The 27282-nt window shown below is 39.9% G+C and overlaps 1 protein-coding gene across 2 annotated transcripts in view; it reads left to right on the plus strand.

The window, feature by feature from the left end:
- Positions 1 to 27282, plus strand: part of NYAP2 (neuronal tyrosine-phosphorylated phosphoinositide-3-kinase adaptor 2) — a 347775-nt gene that overhangs the window by 189375 nt on the left and 131118 nt on the right. For both annotated transcript variants that reach the window (XM_056121264.1, XM_056121274.1), the window contains one exon: positions 20918 to 22006. In XM_056121264.1, the coding sequence (XP_055977239.1) occupies positions 20918 to 22006 (1089 nt within the window). The remainder of the gene's footprint in view (positions 1 to 20917; positions 22007 to 27282) is intronic.

Below are 27282 nucleotides of genomic sequence, written 5' to 3' on the forward strand. Positions count from 1 at the left end.
AGAGGTCAGTGGGGATACTCCAAACAGGATGAATGGAAGAAAAGTTATTAAAAAAGCTTTGCAGATATCTGTAGAAAGAATACTCAAGGAGGAAAGAGCAAGAAAACACAGTTGGTAACTAGTAACAGGGGTGAGAACACTGAATGGAGCACTGGAAATGGGAAAAAAATAGGAAATGAAGTTAGGAAGTAAGATGAGGTTTAGTTAATACACAACCCTGTAAACACAGCAAGAATCCCATTGTACCTTCAAATTTTAATTTTTGTAATTATCCACTGAACACAGGATGTATGAAGAAAGCATCCCCTGGAGGAAGAAGACCAGTATAGAAAAATCAGGGCTTATTTATTAGTACTATCATGGATGAAACAGAGAATATTAGGTGGGGCTCTGTAACATTTCACCTAGACTGTTGTAATGTAAATCCCAGTATGGGTTTAATAGAATAATGTTTCTATTTAAGTAGGTTGAATATACTGTCATATAACATATTATTTGTATTATTAAATCATCTGCTCACCCCAATGCATTGGGCCCTAGAATTAGAAGACATATGTTTATGCCTATTTCATTCTTTCAAAAGGTTGAGCTCTGTTATGAGAGTACCAAATTCATAGTGTAAACAGACCACACAAAGGAAATAAGTGAGTTCAAGTCTGATATCTCTTTTGAGAAACTCTGGACCTAACTGGGTCTTCATTAAACGAATTCTAATATTATGAACCTCTCCCTAGGAATTTAGAGCAGTAGGTGGGGCAGGAGGGAGTAAGAACAGCAATTTGGTTTACTGATGTTTCTCCTACTTGTTTTGTCAGTTGTAAGTCTCACTTGATGGTAAAATAGTTAGGAATTATATGTGTTTTGTTTCCCCTGTAAATGGTAAATTCACTGGGGGAATGTTTCTGCTATGGCTTTGTGTGGGTGTATGACAAATGATACATAAATGAGGAAAACAATTGCTCTCATTTGAATCTGCCCAAAGAAATACACAGAGAAAAAAGAATCAAGAAATGCTGGGCATGTGGTTTTCTGTTCATTTCAAGGGCATTTACCATATGGACCCAATGTCTCAATTATCCCTGTAACCCAGGACTTCTGTGATTGTTTCAGTCAGCTAACTGCAGTCTACCCCATTGGAAAGCACTCATTCTCTGGTTTAAGTGCAGTATACTTTTAGGGTGATTGTTGGAGGGTTTTAGAACTTGGATTTGATTGCAAAGAATCTCTATCTCCAAGGTAACACCAACATCCCTATGGCTTGGGAACAGTTTGTGCCCCTGTTTGAATCTTTGTGCTATTTGGAAAGCTACAGCAGAGCACATTTGCTTGAGAACATTCAGAATGGAAGCTAGAGATGGCAGAGGTAACCGTGTTCCCAATTACTGTGTGTGCTTGTTCTTCAGAGTTTGTACCTGCTGAGCAACCCGGGACATCACCTCAAATCTCATTGCTATTAACACTAACTTACTCTCAGGCTGGATATTCCAACAAGTACATTTCAAGCACCAAGTTCCTCTGTTGTTGTGTAGTCTCTGTGAGAGCCGTACTTGTTTGAGCTCTGCTAAGCACCTGCTCAGCTTGGCTTGTGCAAATTAGAGCGCATCTTCTCTCCTCTTATTTCAGTTATGACAAGCTCTTGCAGCATCTCTTATTATGATTAGTCCTTTCTATGTGGATCACAGATGTCTGGTGAGGAGACGAGTTCTACTCACTTATCTACTTTATTGCAAATATTTCTGAAATGAAATGAACAAAGCTCATTTAGAATGAATCAAGGCTATGTCAAATGCATAAGCAATAGGAGAGCGGGCCCATTTTCATTCGTTACTTTGAAAAACTTGCAATTGCATTTTAAAAATGAGGACTGAGCTGGAAAATGGAAGTCTAGAGGTGAGACCAGACATAATTTGCCTGTCCAGGATAAACACTCACCTGACAATGGAAGCACATTAAAGGAGAGGGTTCCTGAAATTCTCTTGGTCAATTGAATTTTCAGGGAGTAGGCTACTGAGTGAAATTAAGGCAAGACCCAAACAAAGGTTAAGTAGGAAAGTAGGAGAGAAAAGAAATGTTCTGGGATGGGAATTATAGGTGTGCTAATTCTTGGTAGGAGTAGGTCTCTCTTGGCTGGAAGACAAATTTTTGGATGCAAGGACTTACCAAGGTAAGTTATCATGTCATGAAATTTCTTGTTTATCCTCATAATATGGAAAGACATTGCAGGGTTTTGAGTCTGGAGGAAGAGATGGGTTTATAACATAGTCAGTGCTAATAGTTATAATAATTATGTCATATATAAAGGATATGACCAAGTACACTAGCTGCTTTTATCATTACAAAGCAGAGCATTTCTGACAATATGGGTAAGAAAGTAGATAAAGGTATATAATAATATATACGTGTTATAAATATACATACATATGTATTTACATACTTATGTATGTAAATCTGTATAAATATATAAATACATATGTAAATAGCATCTAGATACATACAAATTATGATTTGAGTTTGAAATATATTTGAGATTAGTTTTAAGAGTATATCTTTAAATTGTCATTCACTCTTAATATATCTTTGAGTTAAAGTAAAATTTCCAAGTGAATGTTGTGTTCTTAGTTTAAGGTGTGAATTAGAGAGTGAAGAATTTCCAGAGAAGTTGATCTATCTGATAATTCTGATAATGATACAGACTTGATAAAAAGTGTCTCTCTATTTTCTTACAGTTTAGGTTCAAAATTCATGTCATCATAACAAGTTTTATCATAGAGGGGGGAAAATCTAATTATAAAACTGAAGCCCAGTAATAGTCTTAGCAGTTTTGGTAATTAGTAGAGGAATAAGAGACTAGATTTATAAATATTCCATGAGTTTATTCAAAGTAAGGATGGTCTCAAATTGACCTCTCCTGAATGTGGTTCTGTGTTACCCTCTTTCTGTAATTGATTTTGTTTGAGGCCATACCTGGTGATGCTCAGGGATTATTCCTGGCTCTGCACTCAGGAATTTCTCCTTGCAGTACTTAGAGACTGTATGGGGTTCCAGGGATTGAGTTTGGGTCAGCCACATGCAAGGCAAATGCCCAACCCACCATACTATAGCTCTGTCTCCTGTGTGACCCTCTTTTAATCTGTCTGTTTGCAACCCTTCCTTTGAAACTGCTGTGCATTCAACAGTAGCACCAATAATAAAGAAAAGAGCACAGCTGATGGGAAGCTTCAGTTACAAGTCAAGACTTTTACTTCCTCATGATCCCACACAGCCTCCCCTTGTATTGTAAATTCATGATTTCATGGAACCCAAAGTCAACAAAATCAATGTCAGTCCAGGAATATAGTATAAAAGGATGACACTTGCCTGGCATGTGGCCATTTCTTTATTGATCCCTAGCATCACCAAGAGTCATCCCTGAGCACAGAGCCCTGGAGAGGCCCTGAGCATACTAGCCCTGCAAAAAGACCAGTATCTCTCATTCTCAGTGAAGTTCTAGCTTGGATTAACTGGGACCTTTTCACCTTATCTGAATTTACAGGAAGGCTAAGGGAACTTAAAAGTCTGTCAGCAAAGGTTTATGGGATCATCACAACTAAATTAAATTGTGTACAAAGGCACAAACAAAAGAAAATCCTTCCCTGTTTTCAACCATTGTCTTCAAGAATGGAACAGACGGGTCATATAGGACTGATAATATTCAGAGCAGAGGGCATAAACATAAGCAAAAACTGCATTTTAGGGCATGTAGTATAAAATTTATGAGTTTTTTTAAGAAATAAAGCAATTCATATTTTGGGAACATTTTCTTTATTTTTAAAATTTAGTCACATTTTTCCTAAATTTGAAACACATAGATGTCTCCTTGTCCTTTATTTTTAAAAAAAGAAAATGAATTTCAATAAAAGACATGAATCTTTTAGTTTTATGGCAATGTACATATAGCTATGATTTGTATTCTTTAGTATTTTTGTGATTTAAGTTGCATTTTAATTTTTTTCAATTTAAGCTAATAAGAAATGAAGAATTTCAACACAAAAATGGTGATGTTCCTAAATTTCAAAGTCTATATACTTTTACAGAAAGATTATATCTTTGAAAATAAATTCACTTCTATTATGTGGCTACCTAAGATAAAAATGGAGTGCAGAAGGAAACTGAAATATTGATCTCACAGTTAAATGAACATAAAATCTATATTTATTAAGCAATAATTCATTTTACAATTTCCCAGAATGGTAGGATCTCTGGTATTGGCACCATTAATTTTTATATATTGGTGCTAAATAAATGTGAAGTATGTGTGAAAGCGTGTGTTCTCATTATAAACTTCTCAATCCTGAGAACATCTTTATGAATACTTATTGTAATTGATAATGATATTGAATATGCTTTTAAAAGCCTTTCTATGAGCAATATGCTAAAAACTTTAGGTATTGGGTCTTTTGTTGGGGGTGGGGGACTTTGTCTGGTGGTGATTGACAATTTGTGATACCACTGAGGAAACCCTGGGCCTTGTTCATTCAAGGTTTGTGCTCTACACTTGAAACCCATTCATGACCTATAGAGCATCTTTCAAAATCCTCATAACATCCTGTGAATAAACTTCATCACAGTCTTTTAACAGTTAAGTGTAACAACATTCAAAGATGCTAGTTTTGTTTGTTTTTGTTTTGTTTTGTTTTGTTTTTTTACTTTCCATTGTTACACAGTCACTTAAGTTAGATTGGAATTCAGACTCATAAAAGAATATTAGTAGTTTCGCTTAATGATTGAAATAGCCCCTTTTTTGTTTATTGTGAAGCAAATATGCTCTATTGTCCATAAAGATTTATAACTCTATGGTCACATATTACCTGGAGTCAGACCATCTGTCTTCTAAGCCAATTTTGGCCACATCAGCATATAATTTAAGTTTGAGTTTCAATGTCTATAAAATGGAGTTCATAACTGAATTCACCTCATGAGGATATTTGAAGGGTTAAGTTAAATCATCTTCCAACATCACATTGTCTGATACAAATAATGCATCTGATACACAGTTATTATTATAGGCACATCTCCCCCTGCCCCGGGCCTACCACAGCTAATCTATCTCCTTTATAAAGATACTAGTACACACATCAACACAACTTCAGAGTTGAACCAAATATTTTACAGTTGTGTTTCCATGCTGTTTCCTCTGTAATCTCCAAAAACTTAAAAAGATCACAGACATTTTAATCATGATATATCATCAACCAAGGCAGATTTGCAAAGAATAATCCCCAGTAGCGCACATCTTTGCATCTGCAGGAATTCTTCTTCTACAGACTTGTCTGCCTGAGGAATAGGGGAAATATTCCAATTCTTTTTCGGATAGTTCTTCCATCTTACTTTTGCTCAGCATAATATCCTCCTGGGTTAAATCCAAATTAACTGGCCTCCATTAGGAGCTCAGCATCCTCACTTTTCCATGGCTGCTTCTTTGTTGTCATGTATTTCCCCTCTAGACTCAGGAAATTAACTTATTTGGTAAGTTCTTTTCTCTGCAGGCAGAGATGCTGTGATAGTTACTGTGAGCTGTAAAGCTGATGAATTTAAAATATTTTGGCAAAGGGATGTAAGTTATAAGCAGCATTTTAATAAGTAGATTGTTTTAAATGTATATATTTCAAGTCTTTGTATATGAGCATTTATTTAAATCTGTGTGTCTTAAATATATGTGTATTTTAAATTGTTTGACATCCGTTTAAGTTTAAATGGGTGTATCTTTTTCCTGGTTTTGCCTTTGTAAGTCTTATTTGATCATCTATATCCACAGGGTAGACACAGTGGTAGGAAAAGATAAATCCAACTAGAGTTCTTGATTGGGGCAACTGTGTATAGAATAATAGAGACATATCGATTTATTGAGGTTCATACCCTCAATAAAATCTCCTTTTAAAATAAACTAACTATAAACACGCACAAATGAAATACTTTTTTAAAATGGAAGGAAGAAAATAGAAAATCTGAAGGAATGTATGAGAAAAAGAATGAACTTCAATTTTTGGCATCAGTAGTTTATGGTCTATTTTATTATTTGTTATATATTATCACATTATTGATCTGTTCCTATGGGAATAAGTCCACCTGTTAAGTTTATTTGAGGCTATTAAAATCTGAGTAGAATTTCCCTTTGGAAAGCTTGTAGTTTCAGAAGTTGATAACTAGAAATGAGGAACACAGGAGGCTCACAAGAATAGAAATAGGTGACGTTCAAATGAAAAAAAAATAAACAAAGAAAAAAGTAAAAGAGAGTAGAGTAAGTGGAGATGTTTGAATAGAACTGGAAAGAATACATTGTGGTTTTTGTATGTTTTGCATAAGGTAGTGGAGAAAGAGACAGAGCAAAATTCTCTGAGCAATGTCTGAGCACAAGACATTTTAGAAGCGTAAGAAACAGGCAGATTGGTTTGGCCAGAGAGAAGGATGCATAAAGGGAAGGGAAAGAAAGGATAGCAAGAATTTTTGGTTGTAAGGGGAGGTCTTGACAAGCTATTTCAAAAGTGATAATCGTAGGTGTTGGTAGTTCTTAACTAGTACAGGGGAATTCCAAGGAAGACTCTCATTGACTTCGGGGTGCATTTGTCTCCTATCTCCCATGGTTCTGACGTTTTTATTTTCCTTGATATCACTTCACTTAATCACTTAACTTCCCGTTAATCATCGATTTGCTCGAGTGGGCGCCAGTAACGTCTCCATTTGTCCCTGTAGCGTGCTAGTGTAGCCCTGGGAACATGAAGAGCCTCAAACCAATCGTTCATAATCTTGATGAAGAAGCCTGACCATCTGGTAGGTGGGCGGCCACACGGTCTTTTGACATCCCGTGGAATCCAGTCGGTGACAGCTCTAGTCCAGCAGTCATCTTTAAATCTCATTACGTGACCAGCCCATCTGATTTTTGACATCTTGGCAAATGAGACAGCGTCCCTGATTCTTGATCGTCGATGGATGTCGGAACTCCGGATTCTTTCCCTCATTTGAGTGAAACATGATATTCCAAGCATAGCTCTTTCTATTCTTCTTTGGGAGACCTGAATAGCGTTCTCATCCTGTTTGCGTAGGGCCCAGGTCTCTGAGGCATATGTTAATGCAGGAAGAACAGTGGAATCAAAGAGATGTGCCTGGAGCCGGAGGTTCTTTGTCCTCTTAGCTATTTCTTTGACGTTCTTGAAGGCGTTCCAAGCCGCTCTCTTCCTCCTGCGCAGCTCGGGTGCCAGGTCATTTGTCATGTTGACCTCTCGACCTAGGTACACATAGCTGTTGCATTCGCAGATGGTCATTCCGTTGAGAGCGAATGGGGCATCAGGAACGAGGCTGTTTCCTTTATGTCAATCAATAAATTTTTCAGGACATAATTGTTATAACCCCCAAATTTATATTCTAGCATAGCTTACAAATTCATTAGACTCTGGGGGCTGGAGCGATAGCACATCGGGTAGGGCATTTGCCTTGCATGCGGCTAACCTGGATTCAATCCCCAGCATCCCATATGGTCCCCTGAGCACCCCCAGGAGTGATTCCTGAGTGCAGAGCCAGGAGTAACCCCTGAGCATTGCTAGGTATGACCCAAAAAGCATAAAAAATTCACTCGGCTCAAAGTGTGTTCAATATGGCAGGATCTAACTTGAAGATTCTCTATCCTGTGATACTTCATGTTCCTTTTTGTACTTTCTTGCCACAGGGGTACTGAAAAAAGGACCATATCAATTCCTTAATTTTTTGAACCTTCTTGTAAGTCAAAATATTTAACCTGCCTTGAGGTTTTCATGTGGGTAATGTTGACTATTCCTCCACTGAGAAGCATACACTTCTTCATTTTTTGACACCATTCTTACTTGCCCAATGTCTTATCACCTTCCTGCCTCTAATATAAATAATTCCCATTGAAAGTGGCAATTTAAATAACTATCCATGGCTTTTGTCTTGAAATCTTGACTGCTGACTCTAAAAATGCCAAAGATCTACCTTTCAGTTTTCAGCTGTTTATCGAGAACCTGTGATTCTCCAGTTACTTTACACAGACAATTTAACAATTATCAGAACTAAGGGGGAGCCATGTTCTCATCAAGATGTGCTGTTTTGCATACAAAATAGGGAAAAGGAAAACACATGTGTATATCCTGAGAAACTTGAGAAAACTCTTCAAAACTCTTCAATTCTTATTGGATAGATGTGGGAAACTACCCTTTAGAAGTAAGCTTTTTGCCACAATAAAATAATTCATGTAGAGTTCATAAATGTTAAATAAAATCTAGATTGTATGGGATAAAAGTAGCAAAGCCTTATTTTATTTAGGATTATTACAATAGGATAAAAGAGACTTTGGTGTAGCTTCAACTCAATTCAGAATATGACATAAGCAAGTGAGAATTTCTAGCTGAGAGCAGACAGCAGTGGGGGACAGTAACTGAGAAATCACTAAGAGGACAGATTAGGGACTTGGGGTTTCTGACTAATATATATAATAGGAGACCAGCTTAATGGGATTTTAGCTGAAGACAGAACAGGATGATCAGACACCACTCAGATATGGTGGAGATGAAAGAACCTATTCAGCTGTTGATGGTGATTGGATATCAAGGGTTTCTTGTTAAAATGACTCACAGAATTTTGCTAAAATTGGGATTTTATAAGTAAAGGCAGACCTAGAGAAAAACTGACTTTTTTTTCAGGCAAAGCATGTTTGCCTGTTTTAGAACACAATATTTTACCCTATTCTTTGTATAATCTTGGCAAAAAAAATCCATTTCCTGATGGATTCATTGCCTCTAGCTTTTTAAACTCGTTCTAGACTTACATGAAGAATGAAAAGGTGATGGCTATAATGAATGGACATGTTAAGATAGTCAAGAAAATGCCACAATACCTCCACCATTTTTGTTCTTTACAAATGAACTATGTCAAGATTAAGTCCTGTCCTAGAAGAGGAGAAGAGTGATTAGAAAGCAAGATTCTGCCTTGGAATGGAAATTTTAAACTGGAAACTTGTGCAAAACTGTGTGAACACCAAAGTGTATCTTCTTGGGAATTCAGGCTGCCTGCCTGGACAAATGTCCATGAAGTGGTTTCACTGTGGTGCATTTGTTTTACTATAAAACGGGCCTGGAATCTATAAGCCTGGAAAACTCCATCACAATTGATACCTAGAGTAACCGAGATGTCATAGTCACCAAACTCTAATGAAGCAGGTATAGTGTGCCTACCTTAATCCCCTCTGATTACTATGACAGAAAGCTACAGACTGGGGTGACTTCTATAATCCAAACATTCATTTTTCACACTTCTAGATCCATCACAGAGTCCAACAGGGTTTGGTATGGGTGAGAGTACTCTCCCAGGTTTCAGCTGCAGGGATCAAGCTGTGTTCTCCCATGATGGAAGGGTCTAAAGGACTCCGTGAAATTTTTCTTTGGTGCCCAGGGACTTGCAGTGATTCTTGGCCAACAAGACTTGGATTTAAACAAAGAAAGTACGATAGCACTGTAGCACTGTCCTTCCGCTGTTCATCGATTTGCTCGAGCAGGCCCAGTAACATCTCCATTGTGAGACTTGTTGTTACTGTGTTTGGCATATCCAGTACATCATGGGGAGCTTTCCAGGCTTTGCCTGGTGGGTGAGATACTCTCGGTAGCTTGCCAGGCTCTTTGAGTGGGGTGGATGAATCAAACTCTGGTTTGCCAGGGTCGGCTGTGTGCAAGGCAAACATCCTACCCACTGTGCTATAGCTCCAGCCCAAACAAAGGAAGGATACATAAAAATCATAAAGGGATTGGAGTGATAGCACAGTGGATAAGGCGTTTGTCTTGCATGTGGCCAATCCAGGTTTGATTCTCAGCATCCCATACAGTCCCCCAAGCACTGCCAGGAGTAATTCCTGAGTGCATTAGCCAGGAGTAACCCCTGTGCATCACCAGGAGTGACACAAAAAGAAAAAAAAACCATGAGTATGGTAACCTGAGCTCTATATGTTGACTAGGTTTACCCACACAGCAGGGGACAATAAAGGACCAGATCCCAGAGCTCTGCTTGTGGGGAGTCCCCAACTTTTGTTCTGTGAGTCTCTGAGTTTTGTATTCCTGGTGGTGGAAAGTTTTCCTTTGGTTATTCTTACTTTGAAAATGTTAATACCTTCAACTGCCATTTCCATTGTTGCTGTTGTTTTTTGGACCAGAAAGCATGCAATGAGTTTATATCTCTTCTCTGAGTCACCCGGTGGTGCTTTCATAATACTCAGATGACAATCTTGCTTCTTTTATTTCTCTATTCAGGATGGATGTTTTGTGTTTCCTTAGGGTGTACTCTGAAACCCTGGTCTGATGAAAACAACAGACATATTTTCTCTAAGATAGCCACAGAAACAGGAAATTAATTTTTTGATTTCTCAGTTATGTTATTCTGCAATAAACCAAAATGCTATGGTTTATGTCATCAGCAACATATTATTTATTAGGATATGATTTGATTCAGTTGAAATGGGACATCCTTCTGTTCTCTGTGGCACTGACTGGGACTTTCCAGGGGCTGCAGGATGTTGGCAGCTGGAATAAATTGGAAGGCCCCTTAAGGCTTCACCCACATACCTGAGCTGTTGCTCTCCTTCACCTGACCACAATTGAGGTGACTAGATTTTTATTGTATTTTGGTTGATCAAAGAGGTCTCACATGGTGTTGACTTTCAAGTTACAGGGAGTGAAAACAATCAGTTCTCTGAAGTCCACAATTCAGATTATCCCACTGGCACATTTTATTGGTCAAGATGATTCATTAGGTCAACTTTGAATTGAGAGAGAGGTAGAATCTATTGATAGGAAGAATGAATACAAATAGGAGGAATGAATATAAAGAATGAAGGGAAAGTTTGGCTAAAATGTACATATGGAGAGGGAGAGAGAGAGAGAGAGAGAGACAGAGAGACAGAGAGACAGAGAGAGCATGCATCTCTCATCCCAGGTGAGCCCCCCAAGCATCATTCACTTCGTGGTCCCTTCTCTATCCCAGCTGCCTTCTCCCCCAGCATGTGAGACCAGGATGTGAGACCAGCTTCCAAGCCATGGCGAGATCCTCCTGGCCCTTATCTCTATTATCCTTGGGTGTTAGTCACCCCTTCTATTACTTTATATTCCACAAATGAGCGCAATCATTCTATGTCTGTGTGACTGTTTTTGAAGAAACTTGTATGTACCACAATTTTCCCTCTAGTCCCTTTGTTTTATGTAGACACATGCTCTCACTTCCTTGACCAAAGATTCATTGTGTTTTAACATCAATTAAGGTTTCATTATCTAAACCATGTCCATAATCCTTGAAGGAATTTGGGTAAGTGCAACTCCTCAGATGCAATGTTCTTTGAAAAGAACAATTTATCTACCTTTCAAACAATTCCAGGTGAGGTAGGAGCTCAACATTGTTGATGTATAGTCTAGATTGTCTTAAATGGGGCCTGGAGGTTGGAGAGAGAGTCATATGTTACTGACCTCTAGCAATCTGAAAATCCAGTTGTCATACTTGCGCAATTCTCCTTATGTCAGGGATGAAAGTTATTGATTGATTAGGGTTCGGTTTTCTCTGGTTCTGCTCTCTATGGTTCTTGCCTTTGTTCTTGCCATGTCTGTATCATATTTCCAGGTCATCCATTCTTGTTCATAGAAATGACCCATATCAGAATAGTCGTTTTTTTGTTTTTTTGGTTTTTTTTTTTGCTTTTTTGGGCCACACCCGGCAATACACAGGGCCCATGTTACTCCTGGCTTTGCACTCAAAAATTACTCCTGGCGGTGCTCAGGGGACCATATGGGATACTGGGAATTGAACCTGGGTAGGCTGTGTGCAATGCAAACACCCTCCCCACTGTACTATCGCTCTAGACCCTGAATAATTCCTTAGTTCCCTTTCTGTCCTTGAAAGTTTGGGGGTCCCTATCTTTTAAAAATGTAAATGTGAACTATCTCTACCTCTTTAGTCTAATTTGACTTGTCAATGGAAAGTGTCTGTTGACCTACCTGGGATGGTCCAATAGCTGAGAGTGACTGGAACTTGCCCCATGGGTCACTCAGATAAGGCTTTCTTCTGGTTTTCCATTGAGTTGCTTGGTTTCTTTTCTCCAATTGGGTAGCTTAGACCCTCTCACAGCATGTGCTCAGTGCAGTGGAGCCAGAGTTCTGTCACAGTTCCTGACTTCTTGAGAAAAGGGAAAGCTGCATATTCAAGGGGAAAGGAAATAATTTCTGTTTTTTGGAAGGCAAAAGCAACAGTGAAAAAAAAAAGTGATGGCACTCTTCCTGGAGAATATCAGCCAGAGACTTTTTGCTTCAGGTTTATTCTTATAATCCTCATTATAACCTAGAATAAGATATGTGAGAGTGAAGAAATCTACTTGTACTTATTAACAAGTATTTAAAATATCAACCTTTATCCTTATCTTATAGAGTATGCTCATTTTTTTTAGTCTGTTCTATTACATTTTTGTTCCCCATGTATTTACAAACTCTAGTTTTATTTAATGTTTAACAGGTTGAGGCTAAACTTACAGTACTATAAATTTCAATTAATTTAATGTAAATTTAAAGTAAAATGCAATGCAAATGTGCTTGTAAAGAACATGCAATGTACATGGTGTACATGTAGTGTACATATAATGCAATGTAATTAATTTAATGTAAATTTAAATTACAGTATTATAAATTAAATTCCCAAATCTTAATAATACAGTTTCACAGTTGAAAACAGTGATTTTGATTAACATTTCTAGGACAGCAGGTAGGGTGTTTGCCTTGCATGCAGCCGACCTGGATTAGATTCCTCCATCGCTCTTGGAGAGCCTCACAAGCTACCGAGATATCCCACCCACACAGCAGAGCCTGGCAAGCTCTCCGTGGCATATTTGATATGCCCAAAACAGTAACAACAAGTCTCACAATGGAGACATTACTAGTGCCCCCTCAAGCAAATCGATGAACAAAGGGAGGACAGTGCTCCAGTGCTCCTGTGATATTATGACAAGAATGAGTATCTGTAAATATATACTAGAAAGTACTTTGCCCAAAGTTAAACAGATTGATGGAGGCAAGGAAAAGATGAGGATCCTTTCTATTTACATAAGAATCTAGTACAAGTGGAGACATTTATAGTCCCATTCAAAGTTGAGATCACATTTCAGATTGCTTTGTATTGTTTACATGTAAACTTTGACCTGAGTCTATCTGCATTGTCCTGTCAGATCCAGGGCAAGAACACAGGCCACACAATTTTTCCTTTAATCCTTCTTGTACACGTCCACAGTCACTGTACATTATTTTGAACAATCTTTTTGTAAAGAAACCAAGGATGGTTGCAACTCACAATCTTTTGCATACACATTCATGAAGAAAAATAATGAGAAGAAAGAATTTTGCGAAAAGTATTGTGGGACTCATGACTGTGAAAATAAAAGCATTCCTTAGTCTCCTGGAATGGTGATGTTGTAACAAGAAGAAATAGAAATTCATCTCTCATCTTCCAGAACCAGCCATTGCCATAACCAGAAACTGCGGACATTATTTCTCTTCATCAGGCCCTCAAATCTCAGGTTGAATGACCATGAGAATACAGATATACATATATACATATATCAAGTATATGTACTTATATATATATCTGTACATATGTAAACAGGTATACATATTAAACATTAAATATATGATGATGACATGTACACATATATATATATGTTCCACCATTGCAGTGTAAGCTGGGAAGACATTTTACAAAATAATAAATTTTCAACTATTTCCCTCTTTTTACCTTGCTTTATCAAGATATAGCACTTTTTCATTTTTTTAATAAAGAAAAATTATTTTAGAAGGAAGGTTGACAAGGTACATGGTGAATTTCCTAAATTAACTGTGAAAGGCATATTATTTGGGCATAACTGAAAGCCATGCATAACCTTTTTATTCATATAATCATTTCAAAAATGTCTCTGCTCATTCATTGCTACTGTCATTTTACTATTTTAAGCATTAAAATTTGTATTTTCGAACTGAAAAGAAATTTATTGCTTCTATTTTGGGGCTTATTAGTTTTAATTTAAAGTTCTCTCAAAGGCTATAAATATCACCTTTTACTTATGGCAGAATGTGGCTGAATATTGACATTTGCAGTTTTTTTTCATTCATTGTTTCTACATTTATATATAACTAATCAAGGCTATGGTTAAGCACCTTCTAAAGAAATTACTTTTAAAACAGTATTGTTTGCTTTAATTATGCAATCTCTACATTGAGGGGAAAAAAGAATAAATTATGGGACAATCAAGCCTGCAATTTCAGATTTTGCCTTACACAGGTGAACATTTTTTAAAAAATGGATGACAGTTGACACAAATTTTCCTTGCTTCATGAATTATTTACTCAATCCTTGGACGAAGCAAAGTAAGATAATAGGTGGAAAATGAAGAGAAAAACCAGCTCATTAAAAAATACTTGTTCAGGGCTGGAGCGATAGCACAGTGGATAGGGCATTTTCCTTGCATATGGCTGACCCTGGTTCGATTCCCAGCATCCCATATGGTCCCCTGAGCACTGCCAGGAGTAATTCCTGACTGCAGAGCCAGGATTAACCCCTGTGCATTGCCAGGTGTGACCCAAAAAAGCAAAAAAAAAAAAAAAAAAAATGCTTGTCTCTTCCTATGGTTTTTTTTTTTCCCAAGAGAACCACGACTGCAATAGGTTGTGCAAAATGGGAAGATATTTCCTGGGAAAACATTTCCCATTATTGGAAGATTAATCATGTGTTTCCAACCTAATCATACATAATTAATTTGGGGAGTGGGCTGCTGGCTGTATTCAGGGTTTACTCCTGGCTCAGGGCTCACTTCTGGTGGTGCTCTGGAGACCATAAGTGGGGCAGGGAATGAAACTTTGGTTAACTTTATGCAAGGAAAGCCTCATCGATTGCATTTTGTCTCTGGCCAACCATTAATAGACTTTAAATAATCCTTGGTACACTCCTTCCAAGCTTAGATCAATAACAAGGGAGAGGACCAGGTAACAAAATGAGCTTGGATCACATAATTCTGCCTACATTAAGCTCTTTTTCATGGTCACGGTCCTCCCGTTGTTCATCGATTAGCTCGAGCGGGCCCAGTAACGTCTCCATCATGAGACTTGTTGTTACTGTGTTTGGCATATCGAATACGTCACGGGTAGCTTGCCAGGCTCTGCCCTGTGGGTGAGATACTCTCGGTAGCTTGCCGGGCTCTTTTTATTACATGGAAATGGGGATGGGGGAGTGGGAGGAAACTTAATCAAGTACTGAAGAATTTCTTGGGCAAAGCAGCCTGGGGAGTTGTTATACTGGTGGTCACTATTTTATGCAGATCAGTGTGGAGTAGAGAGTCAGTGTGCGAAAGCAAACAAAATTACCCAGAAAAATTAGTCAAAATCAAATATCATTGCTGGGCACAAGTAGAGGTTGGAGAGTCTGTTTCAAGAAGAAAAATATGAATGACATCCTGTCAGAAAAATATGAATGACAGCCGTGTTCAGCTCTAATGAACACTCTGTGGTATAATTTTAGGGGATGAAGTGGAGCTATAGCACAGTGGTAGGGCGTTTGCCTTACAAGCGGCCAACATGGCCGAACCGAGTTCGATTCCTCCACCCCTCTCAGAGAGCCTGGCAAGCTACCGAGAGTATCTCGCCCACACGGCAGAGCCTGGCAAGCTACCCGTGACGTATTCGATATGCCAAACACAGTAACAACAAGTCTCATGATGGAGACGTTACTGGGCCTGCTTGAGCAAATCGATGAACAACGGGAGTACCGTGACCTTGACCGAAGAGCTAGAAGACTGTGTTTAAAATACTGGGGAAGCTGTATTAATTCTTTTTTTTTTGTTTTTGCTTTTTGAGGTCATACCCGGCGATGCACAGGGATCACTCCTGGCTCTGCACTCAGGAATTACCCCTGGCGGTGCTCAGGGGACCATATAGCATGCTAGGAATTGAACCCAGGTTGGCCGCGTGCAAGGCAAATGCCCTAACCACTGTGCAATCACTCTAGCCCCTGGATTCATTCTTAAAACAATGGAGCAATTACAACAGATGAACCGAGTGCTCATCACTCAGCTGCACAAGGTCTTTATAGGCACTTATGCTGGGGCTAATTTTTTATTTTTCTCACATCTTTTGAGACCTGACGTCCAAGATTAAACTGTCAGTACAATTGGATTCTGCTGAGAACTTTTTCTTTTGCCTTATAGACAGCCTTCTTACTTTTTGCATCAGGTAGAGCAGATAATGAGAGAGGAAGCATCTCTCTGGCGTTCATCTCTGAGTACAATCCCCTCCCCCATGAGGGAGGCCGCTCCCCCAAGTCTCCAAGTACCATTATATGGGGTTCACAATCACAATCACGATCATCCTGTTGTTCGTCGATTGCCTTGAGCAGGCACCAGTAACGTCTCCTTCCTCCTAGCCCTGAGATTCTAAAAAGTGCCATATTCAAGGCTCTTTCAGAGTTAGGAGAATGAGACCCATCATTGTTACTGGTATTTGGCATATTGGATACGCCACGGGGAGTTTGCCAGACTCGGCCGTATGGGCAGGTTTCATTCGGTGGCCTGTCAGGTTGTCCAAAGTAAGAATGAGATAATAAGATGTCTTCTTCCGGGAGCTGGGTTTTGTAGTCTCTGGGTTTTATAGTCTCTGGGTCTTGGCCATTGATGGGGTTAGGACTTTAATATCTGAATAAGTTCACAGGCAACCCAGTTCAGTCCACAGCAACTTGGAATATCTCAGGATCACCATTAGAGTCTTACATTATATTTAAATTCCCTTGTCAGACAGTAGCTCTTCCTGGTCTGGCATCAAATCCTTCTCACATTATAAAGGGTTTGTCCACATCCCTTCTTAATGAATGGTTCTTCAAACTTCTTTTAAATTATGTTTTATTCTAGGATAGAAACTTCTCTTTCTTTAATTATTTCATAGATTTCACAAATCACAAATCATCCTGTTAATCATCGATTGCCTCAAGCAGGCCCCAGTAACATCTCCTTCATCCTAGCCCTGAGATTATATTCAAGGCTCTTTAGGAGAATGAGACCCATCATTGTTACTGGTATTTGGCATATTGGGTACGCCACAGGGAGTTTGCCAGACTCTGCTGTGTGGGCAGGCTACATTTGGTAGCTTGCCAGTTTGGCAGTCTTCTGCCCTCGTGCCTGACTGTCCTCGCTCCCCGGGACCCTTTGGAGGGGAGCGGGTTGAGCTTTCCTCCCCGCCCTGACCAGGGCTCCGGCAGCCAAAGACCTCCAGAACCAGCCACCACCATGCTGAGACCACTCTCCGCACACCTGAAGCTACTGGCAGAGGAACAAAGGCAACCGGAACCCAGGGCCGAGATCTCCAAGCCTACTCGGATCGGAGATGAGCTCCTCCACCCAGATCTTCCAAATTCCAGTAGGCGGTGGTCACACCCACCAATTGGCCCCCTGGTGCCGTGTAATCCCATTAGCGGCCAAGACTCTTAGACTATTCATAGATTTAAGAGTATTTATTTATTTATGTTGTTTTCCCACACTTCATGGGTGTCCTTTGCTCACAGTTTGAGTCTAACCCAGCCTAAAGGCTGCCTTCTGCTCTGGGTGGGAAGAAGACCTTTGTTCCCTGGTTATTTATCTGCCTTAGGCTTCCTTACAGAACCCATAATTTCCTGCTCTACCTTTGATTCCTCAATCCCAAGAATGCCTGGTCTAAAATATCTCCTCAGTGTGGTGTTGCTATCAAGGCTTGGAGTCAGTAGATACAGAATTCCACTCACCCTGTGATTTCTCTTTGATAACAAAGGGAGTTCTATAGTCAGACTTTAACGAAGAGCCAAAATATATATATATATATATATATATCATTTAACTTCACTGTCCACTGTCACTGTCCTCCTGTTGTTCATCGATTTACTCGAGCGGGCCCAGTAACATCTCCATTGTGAGACTTATTACTGTGTTTGGCATATTGAATACATCACAAGTAGCTTGCCAGGCTCTGCCATGTGGGCGAGATACTCTCGGTAGCTTGCTGGGCTCTCTGAGAAGTGTGGCAAGTTACCCGTGACGTATTCGATATGCCAAACACAGTAACAAGTGTCACAATGAAGATGTTACTGGGCCTACTCGAGTAAATCGATGAACAACAGACAGTGACAGTGACAATGACAATGATCTTATTCAGATGTCTGTGGTTTTATGCTTCATAGTATTTAAATTTGTTTTTTCTGATGTCATGTTGGTTTACAAAACTCTCTATACCTGTTTTAGGGGTGATGTTAATTCCCCCATACCTATACCAAAGTGCTAATATGGACTTGAGTTTTATATGTAATTTGATGACTTAACTAAAGCATATAAAAAGTAACACATATGATAGTTTTCAAAATCAGTAAAACCTATTGTCAGTGGAACAGAGAGAAGAGCCATTGTTCATTTGGATAACATCTAAGGAATTAAGTAGTTTTCATTGAGTTGTCCCTGAAAAATATCTAGCTTTTCCTAGTATAAGTTCAAAAGTTTAACTACATTCAGGCACATTGGTGGCGTTAAGGAAAAATAGAGCTAAATATCCAAACCACAGCGTCAGCAACACTAAAATCACGAGACCCAAACTTTAATCGCACTGCAGCACTGTCCTCTCGTTGTTCATCGATTTGCTCAAGCGGACACCAGTAACGTCTCCATTGAGACTTGTTGTTACTGTTTTTGGCATATCAAATATGCCACAGGGAGTTTGTCAAGCTCTGCCGTGCGGGTGGGATACTCTCGGTAGCTTGCTGTGCTGTCCCAGAGGGATAGAGAAATCGAACCCAGGTTGGTCATGTGCAAGGGAAACACCCTATCCGCTGTGCTATTGCTCTAGCTCCAAACTTTAATAACCAAACTTAAAAGATGTCTGTTAAGATGGCAGGCTGAGGGGCCAGAGCAATAGTACATCCGGTATGGCATTTGCCTGGCATGTGGCCAACCCCAGTTCAATCCTCAACATCTCATATGGTCTCCAAAGCACTGCCAAGAGTAATTCCTGAGTGCAAACCTAGGAGTAACCCCTGAACATCACTGGGAATGACCCAAAAAAGCCAAAAAAAAAAAAAAGGATGGCAGGCTGGGGCTGGGGTTGGAGCTGGTGGCCAAGGTCAGTGAAGAGCAGGGCAGGCAAGGGGAAAAGGATCAGGGTAGGAGAGGGAACCTGGGAACACTGGTGGAGGGAAGTTGTCACTGGTGGCAGGCTCAGTGGTGGCACATTGTGTACAAAAAACACAGCTATGAACAGCTTTGTGACTCATGGTGCTTTAATAACATAAAATTTGGGCGGGGGGGAAGAATTCCTTTCAAAAAGCTATTTGAGTAACATATCATCAAGCACAGAGTGGAGTAGAATATTTGAAAGCAGATATGACCTAGAAAGTGAGAGGCAGCCACTTCTAGAATAGTTGATTAGTTCTTTCTATCCGAAGACATTCGATGTGTAGAGTAATCATCTAATCTTTAAACACTTGCCCTCTTCTCAGAATATTTTTAGAAAAACTCCTATGGTATAAATTATGCCAGTTTTGATTTTTTAAAGGAGATTTTAGCTGTTTTCTGATTTATGTCTCGAGATTCTTCTTTTGACTGCAAATTATAGAGCCTGTTGTTTTTCTTACAGCTTACACCTATAAGCTGTTCTGTCAACTTTCATGTAACCATAATCTCCCATAAGCAACTCTATTCTGCCACACTGCATAATAATGATAATCATTGTAATCATATATCAACACAATGAGATAATGAGATAATAATAAGACTCTTGTACCTTCCCTGCATGCTAAACAACCGATTGTCATAGCCAAGTCGCTAGCCTTTTCCACCTTCCTCTGTAGTGTCAGGAGCTTATGCTCCATGAATAGAGGGGATTCCCAACAACTGGGCTGCATTCATGAGTCTATTTTGAGTTTCCTAAAGTTATTCTCTAAGCTAAAACATCATTCTCTGGCATATACTTCTTTAAAGCTCTCAGAGGAGATGAATGTGTCAAAGGAACATAATTAGCAAATTGATTACAAAGCAGAATTTGGATATCATAAGTAATCCATGAATAAAAAAACACACCATCATCAACAGTACCTGGAGAATTGGAGATTAATTTTTCTAATTGATTTTCATATCAGTTTCCTCTGAAGTATCTGACCCATATGTAGAGAAGTGTATATCTTACAGGGATGAAGTCTAAGATAACTGAGACATTTTTATCCTAAATGAAAGCAAGATGGCATCACATCTTATAATAGTGTCATGTCTTACAACAACACATCAAACTCCTGTGTGACCATTTGTTCTCATAGAACCTTTTAAATCCTTCATCCACTTCTTGAAGAGCCTTTCTTGTTTAACTCCTCAAGGTTAATTTTTATAAATTTTGTGATTTTTTTTAATTGAGTATGTTTCATATTAGAATTTCTATTTAGACATGTTAACGCAGAGGCAACGAATAGCTTAGGTCTGAATGAATGCATGTGTCCCTGTTGGATAATCAGTATTAGTTTGAAGATAAAACATACGTTGCTTTTTTATAAAGTTGCTAGCAGTGGGAGACGTTCCCCTTTGTTTTGAGTTTCAGCTCTAACTTTTGGGCTAGACATAAATCAGCTTGCACATCCCGTCAATAGTTCACAGCGTGAGTGTTTAGCCTATCAAGCCTACCTGGGGAGACCCCAGCCCCTCTCTAGGGCTCCTGCCTAGGGTCTCTCTGAGCACAGAGCCAAGAAGAAACTCTTAAGCACCCTTCTGGCCTTAACTTAAGAGTAGTGAACCCAAGTGCAAGTCATTGGGGGTGGGGGATATCTCTCCTGTGGAACTCATCTCTCCCCTCTTTCCCTCCTTTATTTGCAGTGCCCACCAAACCCAGACCCCACAGCGATGAGTATTCCAAGAAGATCCCTCCCCCCAAACCCAAGCGCAACCCCAACACGCAGCTGAGCACCTCCTTCGATGAGACGTACATCCGGAAGCACGGGGCCCCGCGGAGGACGTCGCTGCCGCGGGACTCGTCCCTGTCGCAGGTGGGCACCCCCGCGGGGGACCCCGACGACGAAGAGGAGCCCGTGTACATCGAGATGGTGGGCAACATCCTGCGGGACTTCCGCCGGGTTGGTGGTGGTGGCGGCGACGACGATGACCAGAGCGAGGCAGTGTACGAGGAGATGAAATACCCGCTGCTGGACGACCTGGACCCCCACGGCTGCGCGTCGCAGTGTGCCACCCCCACGGGGCATGACGTGGACTTCGCCAAGGCCGGGGTGCCCTGCCCGCCCCCCAAGGGGCTGCTCTGCGACATCCCGCCCCCCTTCCCCAACCTGCTGTCGCATCGCCCCCCGCTGCTGGTCTTCCCACCCGCACCCGTGCAGTGCTCCCCCAACTCCGATGAGTCGCCCCTCACCCCGCTGGAGGTCACCAAGCTGCCCGTGCTGGAGAACGTGTCCTACATGAAGCCGCAGGCCGGCGCATCCCCCTCGTCCTCGCTGCCCGCGCATCCCAGGCTGGACAAAGAGCCGAGCGTGGGTACCAGCCTGCTGTCCTCATCACCGCCCCCGCCGCCCCCGCCGCCAGCCACCCTGTACCGGACCCAGTCCCCGCACGGCTACCCCAAGAGCCACTCGGCCTCGCCGTCCCCCGTGAGCATGGGCCGGGCCCTGACCCCCCTGAGCCTCAAAAGGCCACCCCCCTACGACGCCGTGCACGCGGGCAGCCTCTCCCGGAGCTCCCCATCAGTGCCTCATGCCATTCCCAGGCCCGTGTCGCAGGATGCCAGCAAGATGGTCAGCGTGTCGGTGGGTACCTACGGCTCGGCGGCCCCCGGCGCCTCCCGCTCGCGCACACCCACCAGTCCCCTGGAAGAACTCACCAGCCTCTTCACCTCCGGCCGGAGCCTGCTGAGGAAGTCGTCGTCCAGCGGCCGCAGGTCCAAGGAGCCCGCTGAGAGTAAGTGTACTGGGGAGGGCTGGGGACCCAGTGGCCCTTTGGAATTGCCAAAGGACAGATGCACGTGCAGAGATGCAGGCGGAGCAGGTGGTACCCGCTCTGTGCTCTTGCTAGCTGACATCTCAGTGGGGATGTGAGTGTGTGTGTGTGTGTCTGTGACATCTCAGTGGGAATGTGTGTGTGTCTGTGTGTGTGTTTGTGTGTCTGGGGGCAGTCGGGGGTGTCTGCCTATGCCCTGCAAAAGTAGAATGTAGACCAAACATGATTGCCACTCAATGCCTCTTTTGCAAACCACAACACCCAAAAGGAGAGAGAGAGAACAAAGGAGAACGTCCTGCCACAGAGGCAGGGTGGGATGGGGGATGGGGGTGGGTGGGTGGGAGGGATACTGGGATCGGTTGGTGGTGGGAAATGGGCACTGGTGGAGGGATGGGTATTTAATCATTGCATAATTGAAACCCAAGCCCAAAATTTGTAAGTCTACAACTGTACCTCATGGTGTCTCTCTAATAAAAATAAATATATGTAAATATATATATATATATTTCTTTTGGTTCTTAAATATTCCAACAGCAAGCATCCGGGCAATGACACCAATTGTCTTTCTTTTACATGGGTGAAGCTCAAGTGTAAGTCCACAATCAAACTCTGATACTGCCTGTGGAAAGCTTGACAATGAAAGTCTGCGGAAGTTTTAGGTCTTCTTTGTTCTCAGAGGGGCAATGATAGAGACAGGGGATTGATAAATGTGAACGTTAGGAAGCTTTGGCTACATAGTAAGTGTATATGAGTGAGTGTATATGAGTGAATGTGAGTGAGTTACAGACCAAGTTATTTTTTGGTGGATTTAGGAACCAAAAAAAAAAAAACCCGAATGGGGCCAAGTAGCTCAGTGGGTAGTTTAGCACATGGCCAAGTTGGACCCCCAAGCACAGAGGCAGGAACAGTCAGGATACAGCATGGTGAGACCCCAAACAGCAAGGAAACAAAAACATCACGAATGGGTCTCTGCACAAACTAGCTGGTGTCTGTCTTCACCTCTTCCCTAAATTGAAATTATAACTTTAGTTCCTCTTTAAAACTGCAGGCCAATTAACATCTTTTCCCCATGTACTCTTCTGGAATCTATAGATTTATTACAGAGACATCACTAAAATAAACGGGTGATGAAAATGGTACTAAGTGCTGAATTCCGAAGACCTGGTAATTTCTTGATCTCAAGAACTTATTTTTTTTGTGATCTCCCAGACTTCTACATAGATAAATAGTTAAGTCAAAACCAATCTTCATTCCCTCCAAATAAAACTGTTTTTCTTTGTTTAAAAATGCCTCCAGCACCTAAATTGATAATTATTTAATCATTTACCTCTCAAATGATCCCAAACTAGTTTGTTATTTATTCCTTCACACAATCACATTGAGAAACTTCCTTAAAGGAAAGAAATAATGTCCACAATGCAGCTTTTTTGATAATTAATATTTACTAGCAGTTTTCAGCCACCCCTCTTTCCTCGCTCTGTAAGACTGACAAAAGCACTCACCGCTTAAACAATTCTCCCTACAAACTCTTCATTGTTTCATTAAAGGTTCTACCATATCAGAACTGTGCGGTGTTGTGAATACAGTATGCATGTAGACATAAAATAATTTCAAAATAAACTCCAAATTGAATGAAAAGTTAGGACCCACCTGTTTGGGACGTAGTGGTTTTCAACTGAGAAAAATCTTCCCCCAGAAGCAGCCAGGAAAGAAGGTTAGGTAGCTCTTCCTGTTCACTTAAAGAAGGTAGATTTTTCAGAAAATATAAGATAATTTGTTTATTTATTTTCCAAAAAGGATCAGGGGTTAGATCAAATAAGCTTGAGAAACTCTAGAGAGAGTTTGGATTGTTGTTCAGCAATCCACATGTACGGTCAAACCCAACACCACTAATAGTAATAGAGATGAAAATAATTATTCTGCTGTCCAAAATGTCAAACTACAAAGGTTTAGAAGTTGTAATATGAATTTGTTAAATCTTAAAGCTTATTTCAGATGATTAATATAAGTGAGATACAGACCAAGTTATTTTTTGGAATCAATTGGGGTGGAAAGCATTTAAAAAATAATTTACTTTCAAAATAAATAACAGGGAGTGTGAAATTAATCGAAATTTTGTCCTAAAATTGGTGAAATTATCAGATCCTTCTTCCTGTCTACTAGTTTCTTTGCGGGAGCCTTAACAGTTCCAGCTGGCAGCTCTGCCAATTAGCTAGAAGAAGTATATGTAAAAGAAGTGATTAACTAATGAAGTTATTTCTAGAAAAATCCATCTGTTAGAATCAGTCTATGTGCTATATATCACAGACTTCTCCATTGGATTACAAAATGAGTTTTGTGTGCTTCTATTGCAAAGCCAGTACAGAAAAAAAGGGATACAGACTATTTTATTTATTTTTTGTTTTGTTTTTGGCCATACCCAGAGGTGCTCAGGGCTTACTCCTCGCTCTGTGCTCAGTGATCACTCCTGGCAGTACTTAGGGGCCATATAGGATGCCAGGGATAAAACCTGGGTCAGCCATATGCGAGGCAAGTACCCTACTATCTGTACTGTTTCTTGGGCCCTAGGTTATAGACTCTTTAAAGTATTCAGGGAAATGGGGCTGGAGCAATAGCACAGTGGGTAGGGTGTTTGCCTTACACACAGCCAACATGGCTGATCCAGGTTTGATTCCCAGCATCCCATATGGTTCCCTGAGCACCGCCAGGAGTAATTCCTGAGTACATGAGCCAGGAGTAACCCCTGAGCATCACCGGGTGTGACCCAAAAAGCAAAAAAATAAATAAATAAAATAAAGTATTCAGGGAACAAGGATTGAATCTTTACCAGTTGTTATTAATCTTGGATCAACTCTTCAAAGAAAAGGCATATCCTGGATTACCTTAACTTCAATAGTTTACATAAACAGAAAGGACAAGAAGTTCAACTAATACAAATGATTGATTTTCTTTTCTCTTTTGACTTGATGAGGGAAGAAAATAGAATGACATTGTTAAAGATTCTAATGAAGTCATAAATAGTCTTTTACTGTAATATTAGGAGTAAATTCATAGTCAAAAGTCAGTATTCCTTTAAGAAAAAATCTTATTCTCAGTATACCAAACACTGTTATAGAATGTTTAATATGAGAATTGATCTATCATTTCTCTAATAATACATTCTTCAATGTCACTCCCTCTTCACTCTTGCCAGTTAGAATTTGTGGATACTTACTTATACCGTACACACAGTGTTTGAAAGTAGTATAACATTTAGGACTCCTGAGTATCAAGTGATTTTCTTTTTTTACATTTTAGTAATAAAAGTAAAACTGACATCTATTCTCCATCCTTCTCTGACTTTGTTGGAAATGTCAACTTTGATAATTTTTTAGTATTCTCTATAAAGCAAGTATAATCCATCTATTTCAACTAAAAATCTTTATCAAATGTGATTTATCTTTTAGTTTCAGCAATCTATAAAATATATGTCCAATGTAATAACTCCCTATCATAAAGCTTTTGATTGTTAATGGGTGTTGGTCGATAAGGACTAAAAACATGACAATAGTGGCAGATTGTAACCAATTTTACTTTGCTAATATAACATTTAATCACCATTGCATGTGGTCTAATTTTATGTATCTATTTGAGCTTTCATCTTGAATTTCTAGAACACTAAGTCAGGAGTGGGACATTTTGCTTTAGTAAACTGAAAACTATGAAATCACATCACTGTCACTGTCACTGTCCTCCCATCATTCTCGATTTACTCGAGCGGGCCCAGTAACATTGTGAGACTTGTTGTTACTGTGTTTGGCATAACTAATACCTCACAAGTAGCTTGCCAGGCTTTGCCTTGTGGGCGAGATACTCTCGGTAGTTTGTCGTGCTCTTCAAGAGGGGTGTAGGAATCGAAGGCAGAGAAATCAAACAGGTTGGCTGGGTCCGCAGTGTGCAAGGCAAACACCCTACCCACTGTGCTATTGCTCCAGCCCATGGAATCACGTAAGAGCCAAAAATCAATTGAGAAAAACATGGAAATTTATTATCCCCTCAAATAAGAAATATTTAGATGTACATAAAAACAATACCATTAACACTATTTATAAAAAAGAGAAATACACATATCTCATGTCAAAAAGTAATGGTTTAAATAAAGAAATTAAATAAAAATATTCAATACCTTAGTGGCACTAATGGCATAAAATAAAGGTTGCCACATTAAATAAAACAACTGAACATACATAGCATTGGCAGTGCAGAATATGGTATGGACAATGTTCTCAAGTTCAGTTCTCAAGACTAGTATTTCCCCATGTAAAAATAACACATATGATTTTCTTTTATTTTACAGTTCCCAGGAAAGGTTATTCACTGACTATTCAATAGCAAATTATAGTAAGATTTATTTAAAGTCCCAGAAAATACACAGTCAACAACTCTAGATGCAAATATTGTAATTAAACTATGACAATAGAGACCCCCCCTCCCCCCCGCACGTCCCAGGTGAAGCCTCTGACCTCTGGCTGAGTCAGAGACCTTTGAACCAGAATATGTTCCCAGAAAATACTTCAAGTCAGTCCTGGAAGCAGCCACTGTGCTTGTAAATTAAAATGGGTGATTTAAAAATATGTATTTTGAAAATAAAGGTTTAGGCTTTAATATAAACAAGTGATCTCATATTCTTATGCCCAAATATAACACATATCAAATATAGATACACATTTTATAATATGTTGAAGCAGGGAATAAGATTGAGGAGATAAAGTAGAGAAATTAAAATACCACGTTTTAAGAAAAAATAGAAACATGAAGGAAATTATAGAAGAGACTAATATGGAAAGTAAAATTCTAATGAAGTCAAAAATACGCACATGTAGGTTCAGACATGTGTAAACAAGACCTGATATGAAACACTTAAGCACCTGCAAAGTTACTCAAAGTGACCTGAGAATGGCAGGAAAACACAACAGAGCAAAAGAAAAGAAAAAAAAGGAGGGCAAAGAAATAAAATAAAAATAGGCCCGTTCATCTGGTATCCTTATTGAAAGTGGGTTGGCTTTGCCAGAGACTTCAGAATACTAATTAGCTTCTACATTAATAGAGATGCACATATTTTAAATATTAAATACCATTTATCAGCTTTAAAATGTACTCCCAATAAAGGTTTTTAAATGCTATATTATACATTTATAGATATAAATGGTGCCTCTAAGCTTGATTCAATTAATTTAGGAGTCAGATATGACCTTTTG

Source organism: Sorex fumeus, unplaced genomic scaffold (assembly GCF_029834395.1).
Source record: "Sorex fumeus unplaced genomic scaffold, SorFum_2.1 ptg000005l, whole genome shotgun sequence".
NCBI lineage: Eukaryota > Metazoa > Chordata > Mammalia > Eulipotyphla > Soricidae > Sorex > Sorex fumeus.